The sequence below is a fragment of the Crocuta crocuta genome, unplaced genomic scaffold, assembly GCF_008692635.1.
Source record: "Crocuta crocuta isolate KB4526 unplaced genomic scaffold, BGI_CrCroc_1.0 scaffold431, whole genome shotgun sequence".
Lineage (NCBI taxonomy): Eukaryota > Metazoa > Chordata > Mammalia > Carnivora > Hyaenidae > Crocuta > Crocuta crocuta.
This window is the reverse complement of record NW_027528859.1, coordinates 42,460-68,474: the sequence shown is the minus strand read 5'-3', so window position 1 is coordinate 68,474 and position 26,015 is coordinate 42,460. Positions and strand designations below refer to the sequence as shown.

At 38.6% G+C, this 26,015-nt stretch overlaps 2 protein-coding genes across 2 annotated transcripts in view; both read left to right on the top strand.

Annotated features, from left to right (window-relative positions):
• Positions 1-16,565, top strand: part of TMEFF1 (transmembrane protein with EGF like and two follistatin like domains 1) — a 58,406-nt gene extending 41,841 nt beyond the window's left edge. Inside the window, exons 8-10 of the mRNA XM_077756091.1 lie at positions 2,795-2,918; positions 11,810-11,968; positions 15,471-16,565. Of these exons, the coding sequence (XP_077612217.1) occupies positions 2,795-2,918; positions 11,810-11,968; positions 15,471-15,555 (368 nt within the window). The 3' untranslated portion in view covers positions 15,556-16,565. The remainder of the gene's footprint in view (positions 1-2,794; positions 2,919-11,809; positions 11,969-15,470) is intronic.
• CAVIN4 (caveolae associated protein 4) lies at positions 15,822-25,784 on the top strand. The gene is made up of 3 exons (XM_077756090.1): positions 15,822-15,910; positions 17,050-17,505; positions 24,320-25,784. Exons 2-3 carry the CDS (start codon positions 17,098-17,100, stop codon positions 24,995-24,997), a joined length of 1,086 nt encoding a protein of 361 aa, XP_077612216.1. The 5' UTR covers positions 15,822-15,910; positions 17,050-17,097; the 3' UTR covers positions 24,998-25,784.
• Positions 25,785-26,015: the final 231 nt, after the last annotated feature.

Genomic DNA, 26,015 nt, shown 5'->3' with positions numbered 1-26,015 from the left:
TTGCTCATGCTCTGTCTCTCTCTCTCAAGAATAAATAAACATTAAAAAAACAATTTAAAAAACAAAAGCTTGAACTTCCTTTAGTGTACCCAGTTTTATAAAACCTTTTTTTTTTTGCATTTAATTGTAAACTATCATATGAAAACCCTTCTGTGTTACTCAGCTTGTCATGTGTATATGTTGATTCCCTGAGCTGATTATAAGCTTCTCAAGGGCAGGGACCATGTATACTTTTTCTTTATATCTTCTGTAGCTTAGCTGAGCATATGGCTATGCACAGAAATAGTGTGTTTATGTATAATGGAATGAATAGAGCTATCATTGAGCAGAATGCTAAATTTGGACTTTGTGACATCCACAGATTTCAAAGTCTTACTGGACATGTCCATGTTTTTAGATGGCTTTGCTTTGTCTAGAGCCTGATACCACATTCTCTCATGAATTCATTCAGTAAATGCCTCTGGTGCTATAGTTTGTTTACTAATTTCTCAAAACCCTGTTCTTGATTTAGTTAACTTTTTCTTATTGCTGTAATGTGTATGAATTCTCTGATAGCTTTCAATTCTGCATTATTCTTGAAATTTCCTGCTGTTTATAAGACTTTTCTTATAGTAGATTAGTACATTACCACAGCCTCTGTAGACCTATAAAGTACCATTATTATACACATTACAAGATCTTATTATTACAGGTTGGTACATAACCTTAGTCTCTATAGTCCCATTATTCTATACTTCATGGCGTAACACACCATGAAAGTATCATGCTCTGAGAAGTTGCAGCGTGATGAGTGCTATGGGAGACAAGTTGCATGGCTCAAGTCACTTATGGTTTGATTATAAATGTGGAATAGCACCTTTAATTTGAAACGATAGCAAGAAAAGTACTACATTCCAAGTGTTAGGAGTTATACAGAAATAAATAATAAAATGTCTAGATTCTTAAGGAGCTCACAGTCTCATAGTAGAGACTGAGTTAAAAAACCCAAATGGTTGTAAGATAATATCATGAGTATTATAGTGGAGAAGTGGGTGCTTAGGATTATAGCAGCCCAAAGGGATTTCTTGTGGCAAAATTATAGCTTGAGGAGACCTTCTTTATAAGCCCTTTGAAGACAGAATAGTTTTCTGTCCCCAGCACCTAGCAGAGTACCCGGCATATGAAAGGTATATCATATTAATAAATGATAAATGAATAGTCATCTATATTGTGCTGTCTGATATGGTAGGTACTAGCAGTATGTGGTTACTGAGTACTTGAAAAATGAGTCAGAATTGAGATGTGCTGTGTTAAGTGGTCACCAGATTTTAAAGACCTATTTAAGAAAATGTGTGTTAAAAAAAATCAGAATTTTTTATATTGATTATATGTTGAAGTGATACTTATTTGATAGATTAAATAAATATAGGATTAAAATTAATTTTCCTATTTCTTTTTACTTTAAAAAATGTGGCTGTTAGAAAATTAAAAATTAACATGTGTGTCTTCTATTGTGTGGACAAGGCTGATTTTATTCAGCTGCGTTGGAGAGACTGTGATTTGACTGATGGTGCAGAGTGTGCTTGGGATACTCTCTCTCTCCCTCTCTGCCCCTCCACTGCACATGTTCTCTCTCTCTCAAAATAAATAAAAACTTAAAACAAAATAGCAGAGATACTTTGAAAATTTCCATGTTGGATTTCTAGATTTCTGGTTCAGTTTTCTTTATAGGCATAAGTTAGTACAATATAAATACATAAATTTTGACGTAAAATAGCATCAATGTGTTCTTGTGAGGGATGACATGGTCTCCCTGCTTTTAGGTATCATTGAGCCTAATAATCACTACACATTTTTCCTTTTGTATGTAAGTTTCAGTCTCCAGAAAATCTGCATTTCTGGTTCTCAGGTTTCTTTTCATACTTAGTACCTCCATTCTTTTCTTCTCCCTTGCTCTTCTTTCCTACACATACATAGTATAGATACACAGTCTCCTATTTTATTCCTTCTTAATTTGTTTCCATTAATAATTTTCCAATTATAGCAACACCTTTACTTGTATTTGGGGAAGATAGCCTTTGCTGTTACATGGTGCGGTATATAGATAGAGGGCTGGTTGTCTTAGTGGTCTTGTGCATACGTTAATTATCTCATGTGGCACTCAAAGCCACATGAAGTATATAGATCCTGTTATGATCCTGACTTTACAGTTATGAAATCTCAGCTTAGGGAGGGTAGTACTCTCAAGAACACACAGCTAATCACAGAATTTGTAAGTTAGAAATGTAAGAAACTGACAGGAAGCCTGGGGAGTTTTCCTACATAAGCACAGGCCTGTGTAGGAACTCTTGAGTCCATAGAACTGAGGATGAATGTATTAATGTATATGCCAGAAACAAAGGCTTAAAAATCCATTGCAGGATGTGTGGGTACTCAGTGTATACTCAATATGTTTAATCGTTTTCATTCCAAAAATATTTCACCCTAAAATTTCAGAGTGCCATAACTTGCTCTCGGCCAATCTAGGTGTTTTGGCCTCAATTTCATAGTCCCCGGGTGAATGACTAGATTAAGTCAGTTTTCTAAAAGCCAGAGCTATAATACACCATCTCTTGTTCATAGAGATGCACTTTCTTATTGAGCTAGCATTTATTTCTTTAGCCAAGATGTTTATGTTTTGGTTCTTATTCAGCCCCCTATCTGATCATTTCTTTCCCATATTACCAGCCAATTTATTTGTTGTCAGAACCTTTGAAAAGTTCATATTTTTCAGTTGCTTTTTACTGTTTATTGCTCTGATTTATGTTCTTTTAAGATGCTAGTGATCAAAGAGAAGATGTTTATATTGGAAACCACATGCCTTGCCCTGAAAACCTCAATGGTTACTGCATCCATGGGAAGTGTGAATTCATCTATTCTACTCAGAAGGCTTCTTGTAGGTAAGTCAGCACCTCCAGATCAGAGGTGAGGAACTTTTTCCTTCAGTCACTGCTCTATAGAAAGCAGTGAAATATGGATGAAATATTACCAAGAAGTATTATTTATTTGCAGTTGGGTAAAAAATAGCATCATTTGGAAAAAGCTGACAAGTATAATATGCAAAACCAAAAACAGATGTCACATTAGGGTTTTAGGATTATGGGCTCAACATTTTTAATATTATGTTGTCCATTTTTATATAAAAAATAAATATGCCATATTTCAACACTATTTTGGTTTTCAGGCAATCTGTCACAAGGTGATTTAGGGACTAAAGAATGTGTTAAGAACAGAGAACATGTAACTCAGAACATATACTGAAATAGATTTCTAAAAATAAAGGAATGGGATGTAGAACCAGGTGTGAGGAGAGAAATGGAAATGGGGAAGGTGCAAATCTTCAACTGTCTGATGCCAGAGAGGTTGAGACTTGTTCAAGGTCAGCAGCAGCAAAACTAGATCTCGGATTTCCTGACATTCAGCCTAATGATCATGATGTGTTTTGCTGCTCTGCGTCTGTTTACCAGTCACACTTCCTGCTGCTGCTGGGAGCTCGTCCTCTCTCTCAAGTTGGTCTGGTTAACCAAGGGACAGTATTTCCATAGACCAGGGGAGATGGCTGTCATTCTGCTCCGTTCCTGCCTCTTGCTGTTTGGCCAGGGTCCTTTTTTTTCCTTTCTTAGTCAAAACATGGAAAGATACTACACTTTTCTTTTGTTCTGTCAGCCTACTAGGTCAGTGAATCTTTCTCTCCAGAAAGTAAAAGAAGGCTGTTTGAAAGCACGTCTCCTGGTCCCTCTACCTTTAGCTTCTTTCTCTTGGCTCTCTTTTTACTCCTCCCCTTCTGCTGAAAAAACAGAACAAAGCAGTATAAACTGTTAATGATTAAATAATTCTTTGTTAAGCTTTTGGCTTTTTCCTGATTGAAAGTGCTATCATTCCTTTCCTCCTCCTCTCTCCTGAATGTTAAAAAAAATACAGCTGTGCAAAGGGGAACAAGCCAGTTTTAAAACAAAATCATTAAATGGATTCCTTCTATTTGTCCCATGGTGGCATACATATCTTGATAGAAATTCAGATTGTGTTGTTCTTAGGATAGGGCATCTTTCAAGATATCTAAAAGTGAGGGATGAGGGAGGACGATGTCCTGATAATGAAGTGACACCAGGTCACTTTGCAGTATTTACTTTTGCAGTAACTGACAGTGAGAGGATTCAGTGGTATAGTGGTTAAAGGCTTTGGAAGCAGGTACCCCAGATTAGCCAGTCACTGGCTCTGCTCTTTGGAAGTTACTTAAATTTCTAAGCCTCATTTTCTCATTTCAAAAATTGTAATAATAATGTACCTATCTCCTAAAACTGTTGCTAAATTTCCATTTAAATTGTTGCTAAAATTAAATGAGATAATATATGCAAAGTGCTTCGCACAATACCTGGTACTCAGTATGTATTTAACTAATAGGGGTTGACATTATTAGATTATAATTGCCATTAGGTTCGGGACTCTGTTTTGCCAAACCTGTCTTCCCATTGCCTAGCAGGGGGCCTAGCCCCGTAGCTACTTAGTTACTTTTTAAAATACGTTTATGCATTTGTTCTGAGAGAGAGAGAGGAAGAGAGAGAGGAGGAGGGGCTGGCAGAGAGAGAAGGAGAGAATCCCAAGCAGGCTCTGCAGAATCCCATGTGGAGCTCGAACTCATGAACTGTGAGATCGTGACCTGAGCCAAAACCAAGAGTCGGACGTTTAACCGACTGAGCCACCCAGGTGCCTCAGTAAATATTTTTTGAATGCCGTGTGATGATCAGCTTTTCCCTCTTCTCCAGACCAGAGTTGTTTCTTAAATGCCAGAGAATCTCTTTTCTGCATACTTATAATCCTAAAAAGCAGCAGATCTTTTCCTTTTGTCTAAGCATTTACAAAGTCTGCAAGAATCAGGCCATAATATCACACACACTTCAACTAATAATGTGGGTATATTTGGATAGCAACAAGCAGGCAGGGATGAACAACTGTTAGCCACAGTCCTATTATTAGGTTAAAATCTTCGAGTATTATCCCACCATTAATTTGTTTGTTTGTTTATTACTTACTTTGTACCAAATTCTACATAGCCCTGGCATCTCAAATTCAAATATGACAGGGATCCAGGGATCTTGCCTTCCAAAAAACCTACCATCTGGTAGAAGAGATTAATAATAAGCAATTACAGTATAATATGAAAAATGCTGCCACACAGAGATAGATATACACAAGGTGATTTGGGGCTTCAGACAAGGCACTTCACCTTGAAGAGGATGAGGGACATTGTGAGAAGAGGGGCAGGTCTTATGGGAGCATTTGTGTCACGCCAGGAACTTGCCCTTTATTTTAAAGGGTGCTTGAGAAGCCACTGAAGGATTTAAGTTAAGAAAGCTCTGACCATATCTGAAAGCCACTCTAGTGGTTTTGTGGAAGATGGATCAGCAGACTGAATGTTAGGAGACTATGTGTTAGTAAGAAATTAGAGCCTGAACTAAGTAAAGGAGTTGTAGTGACACTGAGATCAGCAGATGAATTGCAGAGAGAAGATAAAGCTCAACCCCTAGGTTTTAGTGACTAGTTGGGTTCGAGGATAGGACGTGGGAGTTGGTGGAGGGTGGTGGGAAGGAAGAGTCGAAAGCCTCGTGGGTTTCTGGGTAAGGCAGAACTGAGTGGGGACTGGGAGCCGGAAGAGGGAGGAGGTTTGGATGGAAATGATGTGTTCAGTGTAATATGCTTGGTCTCAGGTGCCTGTGGGGGACCCACTTAGGGAAGGCTAGTCGGCTGCTGGATATATGTTGATCAAGAACTCAGGAGACAGATGCAGGTGGGAGGCATACATTAGGGAATAGGCTAGCCTATCCCTTACAGTTCTACCCAGGCCTGCTTCCGTCCCTCTAGGCCTCCAGTTTGTCCATCCTATCGCCTTTAGTCCCTCGAACGTCTTCGTCCCCTCCTTGTTCAGCTTAAATTCATGGTCAGTCGTAGTCCCTCTCTTGCTTCATCATACTCACTTGACAAATTATAATCCTAGTTCATTCCTTCCTGCCTGCTGTATACCTGTCCAGCTATTCTGTGTACCTGTCCAGCTGAACATGGCTGCTGTTGAAAAGCACACCACCAGGTTAGTGCCTCTCACCGACGTTTATGCTCAGAGTGGCCCTGCAAGCTGCCAGGTTGGCTTTCTGGGCTTCAGTCCATTCATCCTCCTTCTGTCCTGCATGCTGGCTTGCTATTGTCGCCCTTCTCTTCAGATTGTCTGTACCTCTTTCTCATCCTTAGCTGATCATCTTGTTTCTGAGTTCACTGAGAACACGGCAGCATTATAAGGAGAACCCTCACAGATTTTTCACACTCACCTACCAGAAATTCTCCCCGCTTTTCTGTGTTTTATATATTTTGTATAGATATGTTTTAATGTATATTTATATATGTATCTGTAATTTAAATATATTTTCATTTCTTTTATCTTTGAAAAAAATTCTCACTCCCATTAGCTACTGTCCGATTTATTCCTTTTGTAGAAGAACTCAAAAGAGTTGTCTCTGCTCTGTCTCCGGCTCCTTATTTCCTGTATCTCTTGAACCCACCGCAGTGAGCTTTTGTCCCAACACTTCACTGAGGCTGTTCTTGTTGTTAAATTCAGTGATCAGTTCTTAGTCTTAAATTACTTTAGAACAGTCAATAGCATTTGACTCCTATGCGATATGCATAATTCACTTGGCTTTAGGGATTGCATTCTCTCTCTATTTTCTGCTGTCTCACTGGCCATTCCTTTATATCTTCTTGGCTGGTTCACCTTTTGCTCCTGACCTCTCATTGTTGGAATGCACCAGGGTCCAGTCCTGGTCTTCTTTCTTAGTGATGCCACCCAGCCTTAGAGCTTTCCATGACATATGCTGATGACTCCTACTTTGCATAAATCCCAGACCCCTGTCCTCAACTTGAGACTCATAGATCCCTCTCCCTCCTTGACATTTTCCTGTGGATGTCTTGACTCCTCAATTTCGATAGGATCTAAGCTGATCTGATCTGCCTCCCTCCTCTAACCCTGCTCCATCTGCTACCTTCTTCATTTTAGTTGATGCCAGCTCCACCTTTTCCTTTGCTCAGATAAAACACCTCTGATACATCTTTGAGTTCTCTCCTGTTCCATACCCAGTCATTTGAGAAATCCTGTTAGCTCTATTTCAGAATATGTCCAGAATCAGAGTTCTTCTCCCTACTGCTACTGCCACTGCCTAGTCCACACCACCATTATTGCAGCAGCCTTCCTGATTGTATTCTTTGGTCCATGTTCAACTTAGAAGCCAGATGGAGACTTTATTTTTTTTTTTTTTTTAATTTTTTTTTAATGTTTTTATTTATTTATAGAAGAGAGAGAGAGAGAGAGACAGCGTGAGCAGGGGAGGGTCAGAGAGAGAGGGAGTCACAGACTGAAACAGGCTCTAGGCTCTGAGCTGCAGGTCAGCACAGAGCCTGACGCGGGGCTCGAACCCACGAACCGCGAGATCATGACCTAAGTGAAAGTCGGACGCTTAACCGACTAAGCCACCCAGGCGCCCCGACTTTACATTTTTTTAATGTTTATTTTTGAGAGAGAGGGAGTGCATGTGTGCAAGTAGGGGAGGGACAGAGGGAGGAGACAGAGGATCTGAAGCAGGCTCTGTGCTGACAGCAGAGGGCCTGATGCAGGGCTTGAACTCACAAAATGTGAGTTGGCTGTTCACGACCTGGTCAAGGGCACTTAACTGATTGAGCCACCCATGCATCCCGAGATGAAGACTTTTCAAATGAAAGTCAGTTCATGTCATTTCTCTGCTAAAACCCTCCCAGTGGCTCCTCTATCTCATTGAGTGCAGAAGCCCTACGCAGTTTGGCCTTTTCACCTCTCTGCCTTGTTCCTCTGCTTCCCTTCTGCTTGCTCACTCCACTCCAGCCATGCTTGCTTTTCTTGGACATGGGCATGTGCTCATGCTCCCTCCTCAGGGTCTTTGCACTGACTCTTCCTTTATCTGATATGTTCTCCTTCCCGTTGTCCACATGGCAGAGTCCCTCACCTCTCTCACATCCTCACTCACATGTCACCTTTTTAATGAAGCCTACCCAGACCATCTTGTTTAAAAGTTGCCACTCTCTCTTCCTGGCCTATAACTGGCACTCATAATTTCCCTTAACTAACTCTTTTCTCTCTCTTTGTGTAGTACATATCACCTTCTAACATAACCATTTAATTTACTTCTCATGTTTATTGACCCTCCCTCCCCCAACTGGAGGTTAACCAGGCCAACGATCTTTATTTGTTTTGCTCACTGATATATCCCAAATATCCACAGAACTTGACTCATGTCAGATGTTCAATAAATGGATGAGTGGATGAATCATCACATGAGGTCAAGGTAATGAATGAGATTACTATGGACGGTGTGCAGGATGAGAGTGTAGAAAACCAAATGCCTGGATCTGCCTTTAGTCAGTAACAGAAGAAATAGTAATAACCTAGAAGTTGTTATTCCAGATATTTGGAGAGTATAACCCAAAAGTCAGTTGCAGAAAATAATATCCAAGGAGGATTGCCTGAATGATATATGGCCTATACATTCTTTTTGATATTCTGAGTTTAATCTTTGGATTAAGCTAAACTGTCGGAGAGCTGCATATCTGGACACTGTTATAGCTCCCTACGGAACCGTTTTTATTTTACTGAGCTTTGACTTTTTGCCATTAGCCTAGCACAAAAGGCATTATTTTTTAAATCTTATAAGGTTTTGTTATATTGTTGAATTTATTACTGCTATATTATTGAGGATGATGTTCTCTGCATCAGAAAGTGCCCTCTTTAAATCAGGACCAATGAGATAAAATCCCCTGGAATCTATTATTAGTAGTAACTATGATTCTTTTGAACAACTGGTTTGATTTTATTTTATGGAGATTGCACTTTATGTTAATAATCTTCCCATTTTTACCCATTTATTCTTTTTTTAAAACCAGTGATTTTTAGTATTTAGTTTTCTTTTCACAGTTTTGCAGTCACCACAATCAATTTTAGAACATTTCATAACCCGCAGAAGAAACTACGTTCTTTAGTTATTACTCTCAAATCACCCTGTCTGCCCCCTTTAGTCTTAGACAGCCACTAATCTGTTTTGTCTTTATAGATCTTCCTGTTTGGGACATTTCATTTAAGTGGACTTGTATAACTTAGTCTTCTGTGTCTGGTTTCTTTCACTTAGCATAATGTTTTCAGGATTTATCCATGTTTTAGCATATGTCAGTACTTTGTTCCTTAAAGTACCACATTTTATAATCTGCTTACCAATTGATGAATATTTGGATTATTCCCACTTTTTGGCTATTAATGAATAATGGTGCCCTGAATAATTGTTTGCAAGTTTTTGTGTGGACTTGTGTTAATTTCAGTGGGGCAAGTGTACAGGAGTGGAATTGCTAGGCAAAATAGTAACTCTGTGTTTAACTTTTGGGGAACTGCCGGACTGTTTTCAAAAGTGGCTTTGCCATTTTTCATTCCCTACAGAATCCTCATCAACAGTTACTATCTGACTTTTTGATTCTGGCCATTCCAGTGGATATGAAGTGTGGTATCTTCTTGTGGTTTTGATTTGCATTTCCATGATGACTAATGATGTTGGTATCTTTTCATGTGCTTTTTGCCATTTGTATATCTTGTTTGGAAAAATGTTTATTCAGATCTTTTTGCTCATTTTGTAATTTTTTTCCTTTTTGTTAATGAGTTTGTAAGAGTTTTTAAAATATATTCTAGATACAAGTCTCTTATAAAAATACAATTTGCAAAAATGTTCTGTTCTTTTGGATGTCTTTTTGCTTTCTTGATAGTGCCTTTAAACACAAAAGATTTTAATTTAATCCAGTTTAACTTTTTGTTGTTTGTGCTTTTAGTATCATATCTAAGAAATCATTGCCTGATCCAGATTATATTTACTTTTTTTTTCCTAAGAGTTTTATAGTTTTAGCTGTTACTTTTAACGTTTATTTTTTGAGAGACAGAGACAGAGACAGACAGAGCACGAGTGGACGAAGGGCAGAGAGAGAGGGAGATACAGAGTCAGAAACAGGTTCCAGGCTCTGAGTTTGTCAGCATAGAGACCAATGCACGGCTCAAATTGCCAGACCAAGAGATCATGACCCAAGTTGAAGTCGGACGTTCAGCCGACTGAGCCACCCAGGCGCCCCTATGGTTTTAACTGTTGCCTTTAGATCTGTAATCCATTTTGAATTACTTTTTGTGATGTTGTGAAGAAGAGGTCCAACTTCATTCTTTCGCATGTGGATGTCCAGTTGTCCCAGCAGCTTTGGTGGAGAGATTAGTTTTTCTTATTGAATTGTCTTAGTGCCCTTGTCAGAGATCAGCTGACCATAGATGTATGGGTGTAGTTCAGGGCTCTCAGTTCTGTTCCATGATCTATAAATCTACCTTACTACTTTGTTTTTGTTTTTGTGTTTTTGTCTGCTTGTAAACTTAGAGCCCAAATTTTCTGGCAGGTGTGTAGGAACCTCAGGGAAGGGAGGAGTGGACTCACATCACCCCTACTCCTGGGTTTATGTGTACTCTATTAAAATAGCTTTTTTTTAAATGAAGTATGGGATGTTCATAATATACTATCCTTACACTTTAGAGGTTTTATTAATCAGTTCTAACTGAAGGCTGGCTAATTTACACATTTCACTCTATCAGCTAAAAAGTGAAATTTGTTAAATATCTTAAATGTTTCCCCATGTCAAATTATTATCATCAGTTGATGTTGTTGCCTTTTTATTTACTTGAAATTCAGATAATTTCTAAGATTAGCAGCTACTTGGCTGCTTGGCTTGCTTTTGTCATTAATAACTTATTTTTCTTTTCCCCTTGCATCTTTAATGATTATATTTATGTACCCAAAAAAATGTGTTGAATATAATTTGGCGCAATTTTCAGAGAACTGTAAATGTTTATACCTATTTATTTGGTCATCCCATTTCCAAGTACCTAGCCTAAGGAGTAACATTAAATATAGAAATGTGCACACTCACCAACGTTTGTCACACCTAATTCATAGTTGTGAAAAATGGAAAGTAGGGGCACTTAGATGATTCCATTGGTTAAGCATCCAACTCTTAATATCAGCTCAAGTCATGATCTCAAGATCATGGGATTGAGTTCCTCATGGGGCTCCATGCAGAGCATGGAACCTGCTTGGGATTCTTTCTCTCTCTCTGCCCCTCCCCCTTCTCTCAATAAATAAACACCCCAAAAAAAGGAAATAGCTGGCATGTCTTAGAGTGAGAAATCAATGTTAGTTCTATTATAGCCAGTGAATATACTATTATGTACCGTTTTTTTTTTTTTGAGAGAGAGAGCATGTACTTGTTCGAGTGGGGTAGGGGCAGAGAGAGAACGAGAGAGGGAGAAACCCACGTGGGCTCCACACCCAGTGCAGAGCCTGATGTGGGGCTTAATCCCATGACCCTGAGATTATCATTGGAGCTAAAATCAAGAGTTGGACTCTTAACTGACTGAGCCACCAGGCCCCCTTCATGTATCTGTTTTTTAAAAGAAGGGAATAAAGACCATTTAGCAACTTTAAAATTAATGTCCTGTAATGATAGGTGAAAGAAGCACTGTGTGAAATAGACATTGAGTTAGAGTTTAAGGAAATACATAGATGGCAATTTTTTTTTTTCAGAGTGGGAAAACACCTGATTTGTTATTTTTGTATAAATTTATTATTCTTTGATATGTTTTTACTTTTAAAACCTAGTAATTACTGAAATTTATAATTCTCATAGGAATCTTTTCTCCTCCCCTTTTCAGATGTGAATCTGGTTACACTGGACAGCACTGTGAAAAGACGGACTTTAGTATTCTCTATGTTGTGCCAAGTAGGCAAAAGCTCACTCATGTTCTTATTGCAGCAATTATTGGAGCTGTTCAGATTGCTATTATAGTAGCGATTGTCATGTGCATAACAAGGTAGGTAGTGGCCTAAGAAATACCAACCTTAAATTAGAGGTGGATAGCTGTTAAATTAAAGAAGAACCTTGAAGCACACAGAAATGATAGGGGCTTTAAGTGTTCTGGTCTATTAGGAAAAAATCCTAGGATCAGTTCCCTAAGGGTTTCTACGTAGGTCTGACCTCTCCTTATCTTGCTTCTTTAGAGTATTGAGAAGAACTCATTCTCAGAGTTAACAGGTATAGCTGGGCAACAGGCAGAGGGAGCATGATAATATTCAGTGACATAAAGCATGTAGGGATCTTAGAACTACATTCTGGGATGATGACTGTAGTAGCAGAATGGGTTGCACATGCACAGAAGGGCATTCCCAAATTTTTAAAGCCCTGATGAACTGCACGTGTTTTATGCCCTAAGAATATACTTTATCCATAATAAATACAATAAGAAAGGAAGAAATCAGAGATCAAAGAAAACTGACATCATTGTTAAGACATCATTGTCTTAACATTACTTCATTTTCTAGAACACAATCATAGTAATCTTTAAAATTCTCCATCATAACAAAAGCCATTGACATTTATCATAATTAAACTCAAAATTAAAGGAAATACTTAGATTGCAACAGGCAAAAAATGGGTATTTTCCAAACTGAGTGGAAATGCAGAAATCAGAAATGAACTGGACCCAAGGACAGCGAAATCCAGTTCATATTGTCTGTCTGCTTCCCAGTGTCCTGTCTTTTTTGTCTTGCTTGGCTGTTCCTATCTCCTTTAAGATTTGGTTCAGAAGTTCCATAAACATCATTTCTGTACTCGTCTGCATTATTCTGGGCAGAGGATCGGAGCATATCAAGTACGATATTGGCAGGCCATAATGGATTTATAGCTCTTCTATCCAAGGTCTGGATAGAAGCCAGACCTTCACTAGTCTCAGCCATCTGGAGCTGAGATGATAAATCTAGAAATGATAAAAAATGTTCTCTGAATAACAGGTATTTTTCATAAAATTCAAACGCTAAAATCAGTGGACTTTATTCCACTGAACAGATGATCTGCCCTTAGGCAAGACTACTGAGTATAAAATTGGGCAGTAGGAAAAAAAAATGGGTGGTAGATTAAAATTGGGATAATAGTATAAAAAATAATGAGAGCAGAAAGGGAAAATAGAAAAAAAAGAACCCATGTAACAGCAGGGCTGCCTGTGGCCATTTAATATAGGCTTAGAGGGTAAGTAGTTTGCCTGTGGTCATCCCGCTATAAGTGGAAGCGCTGGATTTGGATTCAGTGCTGCCTGATTTCTAAACCATTCCTCTTTCCACTGAACCATCAGGAGGAGGTTCTAGGTTGGGTCATCTCAGGAAATATATTTGCCAAGTATGACCATTGCTTGCTTGCAAGGTTCAAACCTAATTTTGTTAGAGGGACAGGGCTTTTGAACAGAGTGGTGGTGGGGAGGAATGACTTGGTATGAATCATTTCTTTAGAGCATTAATCTGGGTGTCATCTATAAAATTTCACTGGAGGAGAGAAAATGTGAGGTCAGGGGAACTATTTAGGACATTATTCGAGTAAAGCAGAAGTGGAGTAATGAATTATTTGGAGGGTGAAAGAAGATAAAGATGAGGGACGTTTTTGAGACCTGGTGATGGTGTCATCTTTAAGAAGATCAAAGGATGTTTAAGTTAGCAGGAAGCAGCTTTGAGTCAGTGCCTTCAATTCTAAAGAGGTGAGGAGACCGAAGGCTTGGTTGGGGGAATACCTTTCTCAAGATACTTAAGCCCTTTACAAATCCCAGTCCAGCCTTTTATCCTGTTCTATGCTTCTGTTCTCAGTGTGCTACAATCTTCTGAATTCTATTTCTACTAAATTAAAATTACCTGACAGGTAGTTTTCAAGTTAGTGCCCTCAAGTTTATATCCCAAATCCATGTGCTCCCTTTACAGACACTTTAGACATCACAGTGTTTTTATGACTGTGTTATAGTGTCTTTTACTGCCCACTGTCTCTGTTACTGAAGGATCATCTCTTTGAATTTATCATACATGTCTCCTCATTGAGGCTTGTCTTTTTATTGTGGTGTTGTCTCCCCTCAAATGTTTTGCTGTCTTGAATTTAGAATATTATAATTATGTACTTGGACTTAGCTCCACTGAATTTTTAAGGAGTGCCTCTCCCACACAGTCCATTACGGGACAGCTGTTCACTTATCCCATGGTGGCTGTTACATGTGAGGAATCTTCCATTAAAAGGATGTTCCCACTGACTCACTTATCAAGACTGCATGAGTAAAATTTTCTTCTTTTATGCTTGGAATCTTTTATGGTTTTAGACTCCTCCAATGACAGTAGCAGGAACCTCAAAAATCATCCTAGCCAAATACCTTTATTTTATAGATGACAAAACCATGGCCCTGTGAAGTTGGAACTTTTCCAAGGTCATGGTGAGTTGGTGACAGTTAAAGAGGTTTGTTTGCCCTCTTAACCATGAAATGGACATGATTTCATCACTCTCTATCTCAAAGTGTTTTTATGAGGATTAGTGAAATAAAATTTGCAAAAATAGCATATAAAATTAAAGTGTTACCATCAAGGTGTTTAAGTCAAGGCTAAGCAGTGCTCTTTGAAACCGAATTAGAAACAGAGAACTTTAGGAGTATTCCTGGTCACAAGACTTTCTTTCCATTAGATTATAAATTCCTTGCTGGCAGAGATTTTAGAGGTTGGTACAACCTTTAATATTTCATATGTAGGAAAAGGAGATTGCACAGCTAGTTTTTACTGGAGCCCAAACTCAGAATTCCCAGAATTCATCCCAGTGCCTTTGTTCCACACTGTATCCCATAGCACTTTGTGCCTAGTCAGGCTCATGTGTTTGCATTCTGGTGGGCAGCCACAAGGGCAGTTACAGCACAGTGAGATGGATGCCCCCACGGAGAAGCATGTACAGTAAAGTGAAAACAGAGTCCAAGACTATCCCCTATCTCTAGCCTGACAGTTCTTTGTTGGGTTCTGTGGTTTGCCCAAGCAGGGTGCAGAAAGACTTCTTTTGAGTCCTTGTCTAAAATCACTAAGCATTTCCTGAGTATTCATATCTGAGGTTAATACGCAACTTCTTCCTGATTACTCCTTCGTCCAAGCTGTTCTTGTCACTTTGGAGGTGTCATAATGCTCAGAAGAAGTACGTGGGTCAGGATCCTTTCTGCTATCCTAGGTTTATGTGATTAGTCACCGCAGCTAGGGAGTTGTCAGGCCAGAAGGAGGGCAGGGAAATGCATCTGCAGCAGTGGAGACACGGCAGTGGGCTTTGCTTGTACTCACGCCCGCATCCTGCAGCTGCCCTCTCGCCCCCCAGCTGTGGAGGGAAGACGGCAGTCTGACATGTTGGTCCTCGGCTTGGCTTGCATCAAATAGCATCCTGTTTCCCAATAAGGCTTTATGTGTGAAATGTGTATTACTTTGGAAACATTTGAAATATCTTAAGCCAAATGACCTTTTTCTCTACTCTTTTTAACTCAACAGAAAATGCCCTAAAAACAACAGAGGACGGCGACAGAAGCAAAACCTAGGTCATTTTACTTCAGATACGTCATCCAGAATGGTTTAAACCCGTGACTTTTATATGTACACTGACCATGTGATGTACATTTATTATGTCTTTTTTTAAAGAATGGAAATATTTATTTCAGAGGCCTTATTTTTGGACATTTTTAGTGTAGTACTGTTGGCTCGTATTTAGAATATTCAGCTACAACAGTTTTGGACTGTTTCGTAGTCTTTGTTTTATGTTTTTAAATACAGAAATTGATTTCACAAATTTATACCACATGGTAATTCTAAGACTTGTTCTTTACCCATGGAATGTAATATTTTTGCAAAGATGGACCACTTCACAAATGGTTATAAAGTCATACCCACTTCTTCCACAATGACCACAACAAATGACCAAGCATGAACTAAAGGTAAAGATGTTTACAGATTACTTTTCTTACAAAAAAGGATAAAAAATCTAGAAGACACTGTGTTTAAATAGACATTTAAATGTTTTTGAGATTTAGTAACTGATTTTTTAGACACTGCCTATCTATCGCATGAACTGTAAAGCTGTGTGTGTTAGATGTAAAATATTTATAAGCTGTATGAATTGGAATTTGATGATTCCTCTCTTTGAAAATATAATTCTGGTAATTTGGAAAGATACCTGGTAGCAAAGATGGAACAGATCCCTGAGAAGTAGATTAGGTATTGTGAAAATGGTTTAACAGATTGGAATAAAGCCTTCTCTATATCAGTTAAACTACTTTAATACACATTCATTTTTAAGAAAATATTTGTTTTAACATAAATAAACAAATTGTATCAGTGTTTGTGAATAAAATGCAAAAATGATTGTTAACGATGGGTGCTCTTAAAGTGAGCTTAAAAATTATCTAAGACCTCTATCCAAATTTGTCCTATAGTAATAGCTATATTAATAGATTGTTGGTGTTTAAAGATCTGAAGTGTGAGTAGAATGTATTCAGCTGTTTAACATGTAGTTTAGATAATCAGAAGTATGCATGTAGAATTTAAGAATATGTTCAAAGTTAAATATTAATTTTAATATTTGGTTTGGAAAAGCATGTTATAATATAATGTTTTCACTATATGGCCTCTGTTTTGGTGTGTTTATTTTATACATTCTTTGATATTGATATATTGGTACATTTAATATGTGAAATAAGTACAAAAAGATTTCAATTCAAAACTTCCCTTTGCTTTTACAAATACTGCTTCAAATTATTTAAAGGCAAAAGCTTCCCTAAGTATTTAGTATTTGCTTTTTTTGGTCATTTGGCTTCTAGGCTTAATATTAGTAACATGGCGGCTTCAGGGAACTTTTTTTTAAAGCTTTCCTCCTCTCCACACAGTCTTATTTGAGTCCATTAGTCAGTCACCAAGCATGTTTGGAACAGTACCCAGTGATCTGCAAGGGTTCATATTGCAGAACAGTCACGTGTGGGTATTTGTAGTTATAAATACTTGACCAGTCTCCAGGGGTGGGGTTTCCAACCCTTTAAACAACCCTGTGCCTGTTATCAAGCTAACTTTTTGCTCTTAGTGCCAGAATTGATTGTGGTGGGACATCTTTCACTGAGAAATAAGTAAAATGGAACATAATGGGTCTGCTTCAAATGCTGATAAAACCCATCAGAATCGCCTCTCGAGTGTTACAGAAGATGAAGACCAAGACGCTGCTCTTACCATTGTGACCGTGCTGGACAAAGTAGCCACCATCGTGGACAGTGTGCAGGCAAGCCAGAAGAGACTAGAGGAGAGACACAGAGACATGGAAAATGCCATAAAATCTGTCCAGATTGACCTGTTGAAGTTTTCCCAGTCACACAGCAATACAGGCTACGTCATTAACAAGTTGTTTGAGAAAACTCGAAAAGTCAGTGCTCACATTAAAGACGTGAAGGCCCGGGTGGAGAGGCAGCAAACTCATGTGAGAAAAGTTGAATCCAAGCAAGAGGAAATAATGAAGAAAAACAAATTCCGTGTGGTAATATTCCAGGTAAGCTTGCCACTTGAGTTTTGCTTGATTATCATAAAATCTTACATCCTCGAATTGCCAACCAGTCCTATCAGAAGTTTCCAGCGTCATCTCGTAACCATTGTATATATTCAGAGTGGCGTTCTCTATCAGCAGGAATCTCAGGATAAAGCCATTTCTGTGTTGACTAATATACTATCCTTTCAGTATTTTGAGCTTCTCAACCATTTTGTGTAATATGAACTGTGGATCAGAGCTGAGGCTATTTCTTGCCTTTGAAACTTAATATTCGTAAGGCTCCTCCAGCATATTAGCCATATCAGCATGATGCCCTTTCATACATTGAGAATGTTAGTTCTAGAAGAGCTCTAAGAAGCCACTAGTTAAAACACCTAAAAAGAGAAATCGAGAACCAGTAATCCTCAGTGTGGTTTTCCCCCTTCTTATGGAGACCCTCGAAAGCCCTAAACCATAAAATGTAAACTTTTCAGAATGTTGTTTGTCTGTTGGAATTTTTACATGTGAGAATACGTAAGTCACAATTATAATAAGAAAAACTATTTCTTAACAATCAGGCAGTTGTTTCTGTTTCTTATAGTTGTTACACTTTTAAGAATATAGGAGTCATAAGTAAATTAAATAAGTAATTGCTTATAAATCTTATGGTCTTTTGGCTTAGCTTATTTAATATAGTAGTTTTTGTGCGGCATTGTGTATTACGCTAAGTTCCTGTATTACTCTGCACTTGGTACTCAATATTTTTTGAAATAGGAACACATCCATGGCAAAATGCATAATATTTATGTTTTAGAACTCTTACAAATCATAAGGAAAAAGTTGAACTCTCCTCCTTTGGCAGAAAAATGAGAAAGTCATTATCAGACTGTTCTCAAAGACAAATGAGAAGAATTCCACTTTTGCCTATTTACATATTTTAATTTATTAAAACATATACCCAGAGTTTAAGGGTACTTTCATACTCTGCTGGTTGGGAATATTAACTGGCATCTCTGGAGGGAAGTTTTGGTAGTATGTTATTAAGAACCTTCGCAAACCTTCTGGCACCAAAATTTCACATCAAAGAATTTTTCTAAGCATAAAATCAGGAATGTGTGTAGGGATGTTCACCAGTGCACATATAATATACAGTGTTATCACACTGTATTTTTAAAATAGATGGATGGCCCTATGCGTAGGAAAAAACCCTAGAAGAGCAAAACCAAAATGAAATAGGAACACAGCTGGATTATGTAGGCAGATATTTGTGAGATACTAAGGTTGTGGGCCACAACTCTCCACAGCATTCTTTATATGTTAGGCAGTTCTCTGTAGCTCTGTTGATGGATACAGTTATACTGGCATGAAAGAATGGTATTTTGGATCTGTTTTTAAGAACCTGTTTTATTTAAGAAGAGGCCAGTCCCAGTGTCCATGTATCTAGATTCGGTACTAGAGAATGAGTTCACCTTCCAAGGACATCAGCAGGAAGGGGTTGTGTCGCACCCTTCACTTGCATAGGGCATGCAGGAAGCATTCTTGGTATCAAGCATTTCTCCTGAGAACCTTTATGTGGAGAGTGGGCCATGTGCCAATCAAGATCTAAAAAAGCTAGAGGAAAGAAGTTTCTGAAAAGTTCTAACTGAGCTTTTGAACTTTCGTCATTTGGTCTGTTGACATAATTTTTTTTAATAGTTAAGATTAGTTTTGTTGTTCATCTATTTATTCCCTGAAGCTTGCTATTTTTTTCTGAGCTCCTGTAGTTACTTGAATAAGTAAAAGATAGTAGGTAAAAAGCAACTGAGAGGCACTAATTTAAGTCAGATCTTGTTCCTTGTAAGATATAGTGCTGTGAAGGTTCTATGAAATTAAGTTGTTCAGGGTAAGCAACAGTTTGTCAGTAAGCAGTTGCTATCTTTTATAATGGCAAATAACAATGGATTTGATGATTCATTAGCTGTTAGAACACTATACGGTATTCACATGGTTATTCTTAGTTAAAATTAGTTCTTAGACTTCATTCTCATAGTCAGTACGTCTAAGTGGTTATATTGAGATCACCTGTGCTTCTAAAATTAAAGCTGGAGTAATTTGGCGATTGTATGCTTTCATTTACATTTGGTTTTTTCATCAAAAAGTTTTCCCTGGTTACATCTTTTGGTGGCAGTCTTTTTTTTTTTAATGTTTTATTTTTTTGAGAGAGAGCGAGTGGGAGAGGGTCATAGAGAGAGGGGGACAGAGGATCTGAAGTGGGCAGTGCGCTAACAACAGCAAGTCCAATGTGGGGCTCGAACTCACGAACTGCAAGATTATGATCTGAGCTGAAGTTGAATGCTCAACCAACTGAGCCACCCAGGCGCCCCTTGGTGGCAATCTTTATTGGCATTTTATTTCCCACAGTTGTATATAGCTGAGCTTTCACCTAATCCTGGACATTTGCATTAAAAAAAATTATCTGCTAATTTTCATCAATTATCATTTCTCCTTAACATACTTCCACTTTGATCACCTTCTCCTGCAAGCCAGCATCTCTTCCATCTCTTACCATCTCTTCCAACAATTTTGCTTACAAACCACATGCCTGCAGTTATCAAATGAGATATTTGGTGTTTCCCTAGTGATAAGTCCCAGACTTATATATTTAGAAGTTCCCTAGCTATGTTACTTTGATACTCAATCAGGGCCCACTTTACTGTGATAATAGTACTTGTTTTGTTACAAAAATCATCATTTTACCTGGTCTTTTACATAAAAAGAGATATAATAATTATTTGGAAATCAATTGTAACCCAACCTGTAATCTGTAATTATTATTACAGTGTCTTTATCATTAACTCATGGTATCTTTGACTCATAGGAATTGCAACAAATAGATCCATGGAACAAGTACTTTCTCTCACTGTACCTCTGTTTTGTTTTGTTTTTTTAAGCCTGATTTTGTATAATTTGTGCAATTGAAGAGAAGGGTATGTGATTCCTGAGTTAAGCTATATCTGATTCCTTCACAGCAAGATTGTGAGGGTTTTTCCCCCTACTAAGCAGTAATTATTCTTTGGCTCCTTCCTATTCTAATTATACCTTCTCAGGCCATACCAACCCACTTGGTGTTGCTGAAGCTGCTCCCCGTAGCAGGTGTCAGGAAAGGAGAAGAATAATTTTGCTGCTTTCACTGATTCATCAGAGAGCTATGACACGCCCATCTGCCTTTTCTTCTTTTTTCAAAGCTGCTAGATAGACTCTCCAATCCTGTAGCCAAGGAATTTAATTTTAAGCAAGTATCCAAAGAAATCAGGTTCCCAAGGACCTTCTTGATATCAGGCTGATAGGTTTTGGAATAAACCTGTTTCTTACGTATTTATTAAATTTATTTCATTGAACAGATTTTTAAAAAATCTTTTTTTATGTTTGTTTTTGAGATAGAGAGAGAGAGAGACAGAGTGTGAATGGGGGAGAGACAGAAAGAGAGGGAGACACAGAATTCGAAGCAGGCCCCAGGCTCTAAGCTGTCAGCGCAGAGCCCAACGTGGGGCTTGAATCCATGACCACGAGGTCATGACCTGAGCTGAAGTCGGACATTCAACCAGCCAAGCCACCCAGGTGCCCCTGATTGAACAGATTTCATTTGGATCCCAAATAGGAGTATAGTTTCTTTTAGAAATTTTAACTCATGAGGGGCACCTGGATGGCTCAGTCAGTTAACTGTCAGAGCCTAGAGCCTGCTGTGGATTCTGTATTTCCCTCTCTCTCTGCCTTTCCCCAACTCATGCTTTCTCTCTGCCTCTCGCCTGCTTGCGCTCTTTCTCTCTCTCAAAAGAAAATAATAAACATTTAGAAAATGATATATGCAAAAACACTATACTGGAAATTCAGAATGGAGATTTTAACTCATGGGTTTCCTTAAAAGTCTCATGATCTTTAAAGTCTTGCCTGTTTAATTCTTAAATAGTGAGTTGGAATTCTTTAGCCGTTGTGTTTCTGGGCTGGTTCCCAAGGGTCTCCAGTGTCTGCCATGTTCCCAAACCCAATCTTCATCCTTACCGTTTGACATGTATGGCATAGCTGGTCCCTCCCTCTCATCTTGAAACTTCTTTTCCCTTGGCTTCCGAGGGTGCTACTTACTCTCTTGGATTTCTTCTTGCCTTAGTAGCTGATACTTCTTTTTGGCACTTTCTCATCTTTTCCTTCTTATCTACACTTCAAAATCTATTTATCTATATAAAAATCCAAAATCCAAAAATTTCTGAAAATTAAAATTTTTTCATAACATACTGGGTAGCTTGCTGCCTAGGGTTGACCTGAACCCATTTGGTGGCAAAACCTGACCTAAAATAGCACAAGGCTGTTTATGTACTCTTTTGGGAGGGGGGTTTATTTATTTATTTATTTAGAGTGTGTGTGCACGAGTGGGGGAGGGGAAGAGAGGGAGAAAGAGAATCCCAAGCAGGCTCTACACTGTCAGTGCAGAGCCTGATGCAGGGTTTGATTCCACAAACTGTGAGATCATGACCTGAGCTGAAATAAAGAGTTGGATACTTAACTGACTGAGCCACCCAGGTGCTCCTGTTTATACTCTTTGTTCCACCTTAGAGTGAATATTCATATTAATGTCACAAAATTTTTTCTTCCCAAAATCTGACTGGGAATGTAATGTGAAAGATATTTTCCTCAAATCTAAAATATTCTGAATTCTGAAATGTGCCTTGGCCCCAAGGAGTTTGAATAACATTAAGTGTTGTTCCATTCACTCAGTCTCTTGACAGTCTCCTCCATCTGGTCTCATGATTTTTAATTCTTGACATTAATGACTCCAAAATTTATATCTCTAGTCCAGACCTCTTTCCTGAATTGAAAGCTGCCCACTTGACATCTCAGATTTCATCCTTCCCCTCCAGTCTCTTCCTGCTTTCTTCCCCATGTCAGTTAATGGGAAATCTAACCTTGTACTTGAAAATCATCCTTGACGCTAACACTCCACATCCAAATCCAGCAGTAAGTCCTATTAGCGCCGGCCTTCCCAGTAGATCTGGAATCAGACTGCTTCTTACCACTGCTCTGCCAACACCCGCATGAATCTCTCACTGACATCTCAGTGGTCTACAGCTGTTCTTGCTTCTTATCGTGCCCCGTAGAGCCTATTTTCAGTAAAGCAATCCTCTTACAGCATGGGTGAAATCATGTTGCTGTTTTCAAAACTTTTTAAAAGGCTTCCCATCAGACTCAGAATAAGAGCCATGGTCCTTATTATTAGATACAGACCCCTACATGAGCTGGCCCTCCCGCTACCTCTCTTACCTCGTTTCCTCTTCTTCTTGCCCCTCAATCTCTCTGCTCCTGCCACACTGCCTTCCTTGCTGTTTTGGTTTTCCTCTCAGGTATATATGCATTACCTTCAGGTCTAGGCTAGGATGTCATCTTTTCAGTGAAGCTTTTCCAAGCATCCTCTTCAGTCATTGTATATCTCTGTTCCTTACCTTATTTTCCACTTTAGCGCTTACCACCATCCAACAGACTATATATTTAACTTGTTTATTTTTCTCTCCACAAGAATATAAGCTCTTTTACTCTGCTTTCTCCACAGGAGGTTCTCAGGTCCTAGAACATTGACTGGTGCATGGTAGGTGCTTAGAAACTATTTGTTGAATGAAGGTCTATGCCCTATTTGATTGAACAGTCATTTTATAACTACTATGTACAAGGCTCTTTGATAGATACTGGGCATAAAACATAAATAAGACACATCACTGCTTTTATTGAACCTATTTAGTGAAGGCCTCAGTATATAAATGAGTAGAGTTTCAATTCAGTTCAAACAATGGTAAGTGTTATAAGTAGAGGTGTGTACATGTCATTCTGGTGTAAATTAGAGAAAGAATTAGCTTCTCGGGGAAAGTTGGGAACTTTTGAAGTGATTCTTGAAGATTTTGTTGACAGCTGAAAAGAGGTGAAAGGCATTAAAGTGAGCAAAAATTTAAAAAAGAAAGAGAAAAGAAAAAGGTAGTAAAAAAGATATGCACCGGCATGGAGGGATGAAAACACTGTGTGTGAGGAGCAGAGAGTGGTTGTGTGTTGCTGGACTGGAAAGAGGGTTTAGCTCTAACTGAAGAGCCTTTTAATCATACTAAAGAACTGTATTCTTTCCTTTGAGTATTGATGAATTACCAAAAGTTTTAAAGTAGAGAAAAGATGTGATCAGAGTTATGCTTTCAAAATATTTCCCAGGAAATACTTAGGTGATGCTTTAGAAGTAGACATATTATTGTACAAGCTCAGGTCTGAGGTGACAGGGACCTGAATTAGGATATTGGTAGAGGCAAGGAGGAAGGAGGAGGGGACTGGAGTTATTAAGCACTGTTATTGAAAGCACTTGGTGACCTGTTGGATATGGGATGACAAAGAGGGGAAATACTGGGGTTGAAGATTCTTAGATTTCTATTTAGGTTGCACCTGGATGGGTGCTGGTGCTGAGAAGCCCAGGAAAAGAAGATGTGGAGAGGATGCTGGGTGGACCTTAATTTTTGGACATGTTAAGTGTGAGTTGTCCCTGTTACATCCGGGTGAAGTCTGTCAATTAGAATTGTGTCTTCATCTTAGGAGAAGAGGAGAGGTGAAGATAAAATATTTGTGAGTTTGCTTATGTTTGGATCTGAATACAGAAGAGTGGGTCATTTTGCTCTGATTGAGCTTGGGAGATAAAGCGAAACAGGACACACAGAAACCCTGCGAAATATCAACAGTTAAGGAGCAACAGAAGGTGAACAGCCCATGGAGGAGATTGGAAAGGCATGGCCAGAAGGTAAAAGAGCTGATGTCTAACATGCTTTCTTTTTCTCTCCTTCAGGAGGAGATTCGATGTCCGACATCCCTGTCTGTTGTTAAAGACAGAAACCTAACTGAGAATCAGGAGGCTGAAGATGAAGTCTTTGACCCTCCAATAGATCTGTCTTCAGATGAAGAGTATTATGTTGAAGAAAGCAGATCTGCCAGGCTTAGAAAGTCAGGCAAGGAGCGCATTGATAATATCAAAAAGGCATTTTCCAAAGAAAACATGCAGAAGACGCGGCAGAATTTTGACAAGAAAGTGAACAGAATTAGAACTAGAATAGTGACCCCAGAGAGGAGAGAAAGGTTAAGGCAGTCGGGAGAAAGGTTAAGGCAGTCGGGAGAGAGGCTGAAACAGTCAGGGGAAAGGTTTAAGAAATCCATTTCTAATGCAGCTCCCTCAAGGGAAGCTTTTAAGATGCGTAGCCTGCGGAAAGCTAAAGACCAAACTGTTGCTGAAGATGCAGAAGAGGTCAGGGAGATGGGTGTGGACATCATTGCCAGGAACGAGTCTCTGGGCCCCATCACTGAGCTCTACACTGATGAGCTCAGTGAAACAGACCGTGAGGAGGCCAGGGTGGTGTATCCTCCCACAGAAGGAGGGGAGGTCTCAACCCCCGAGCCTTTAAAAGTTACTTTTAAACCCCAGGTGAAAGTGGAAGATGACGAATCTCTTCTGTTAGATTTAAAGCAGTAATCATAAAGAAGAACTAAGTATATTATAAGTATACATCTCTTTAATCACAAGGTTCTAGTTTAATAGCATAGTCACTTACATTGATGACATAGTCATTTACATTTATAAAATAGTGTAGTCATTTACATTTACTTTTGGGAAAACATGAATGATATAGCTGGTTTCATTTCTGATGTTTAAAATCTTAAAAATAACACAAATATTCTATACATTTCCTTATAATTTCCTTGGGAATTCTTTTTTTCTCCTCTGGGCTAACAACTTTTCCTTTTGTGTCATTCTCAAGGCAGCTGTGGATTTTTAAGTTCCTTTCTCTTGCCCAGCAGAAAAATAGTTTCCTAGTGAGGGCCAGTTATGTATTTGTTGTCTAAAACAAGTGAAGGGGTAAATTTCTGACTATCATTTGCAAGTGCACTCTCAATTTTGGCCTAGATTGATGATGTCGCCAAGCTCCAAGAGGAATAACCCACGTGTGGATTATATCATCCATATGTTCAAATAGATTCATTAGTAAATTAGTAGTCATACCTCTTTTTGATGCTTTTGCATTAAAAAAATAAAGTTCTGGACTTGAGCATTTGGTTCTGGCATTTTAGCTTTGCTTATAGCAAGTTACTTGGCAAGTCATCAGTAAAATGGAGTGGTTTTGTCTATCCCATGTCAGACTGTTGTGTGAAGATCAAAGGAAATGTTATACATTCTGGGGGAACACGGAGCACATCCAGAGAAAACAAACCCCAGAAACAGAATCGAAATAATTACACCTTCTGAAAAAGACTTGAGCTCCATGTATGGAGGACCTAGGTTGGACAGAACCTAAAGCTGGTCTTCAGAAGCCTTTTTACAGAATCTGGAATGGAAAAACATAAATGTTTGGGTGACATCTTTTCATCAAAGATTAAAATCAGACCTTGGGTTTGAGTAGGGTCTTAAAATGTTTCCTGGAAACTCCTTTTTTTAATGTTTATTTAGTTTTGAGAAAGAGCGTGAGTGGGGGAGGGGCGGGGAGAAAGAGGGA

What these genes read in the sequence shown, in the direction of transcription:
- CAVIN4 (XM_077756090.1), top strand. Translation starts at nt 17,098, where the DNA reads ATGGAACATAATGGGTCTGCTTCAAATGCTGATAAAACCCATCAGAAT. An exon ending in TCCGTGTGGTAATATTCCAG is followed by an intron (nt 17,506 to 24,319) that starts GTAAGCTTGCCA and finishes TCTCTCCTTCAG; the next exon opens with GAGGAGATTCGATGTCCGAC.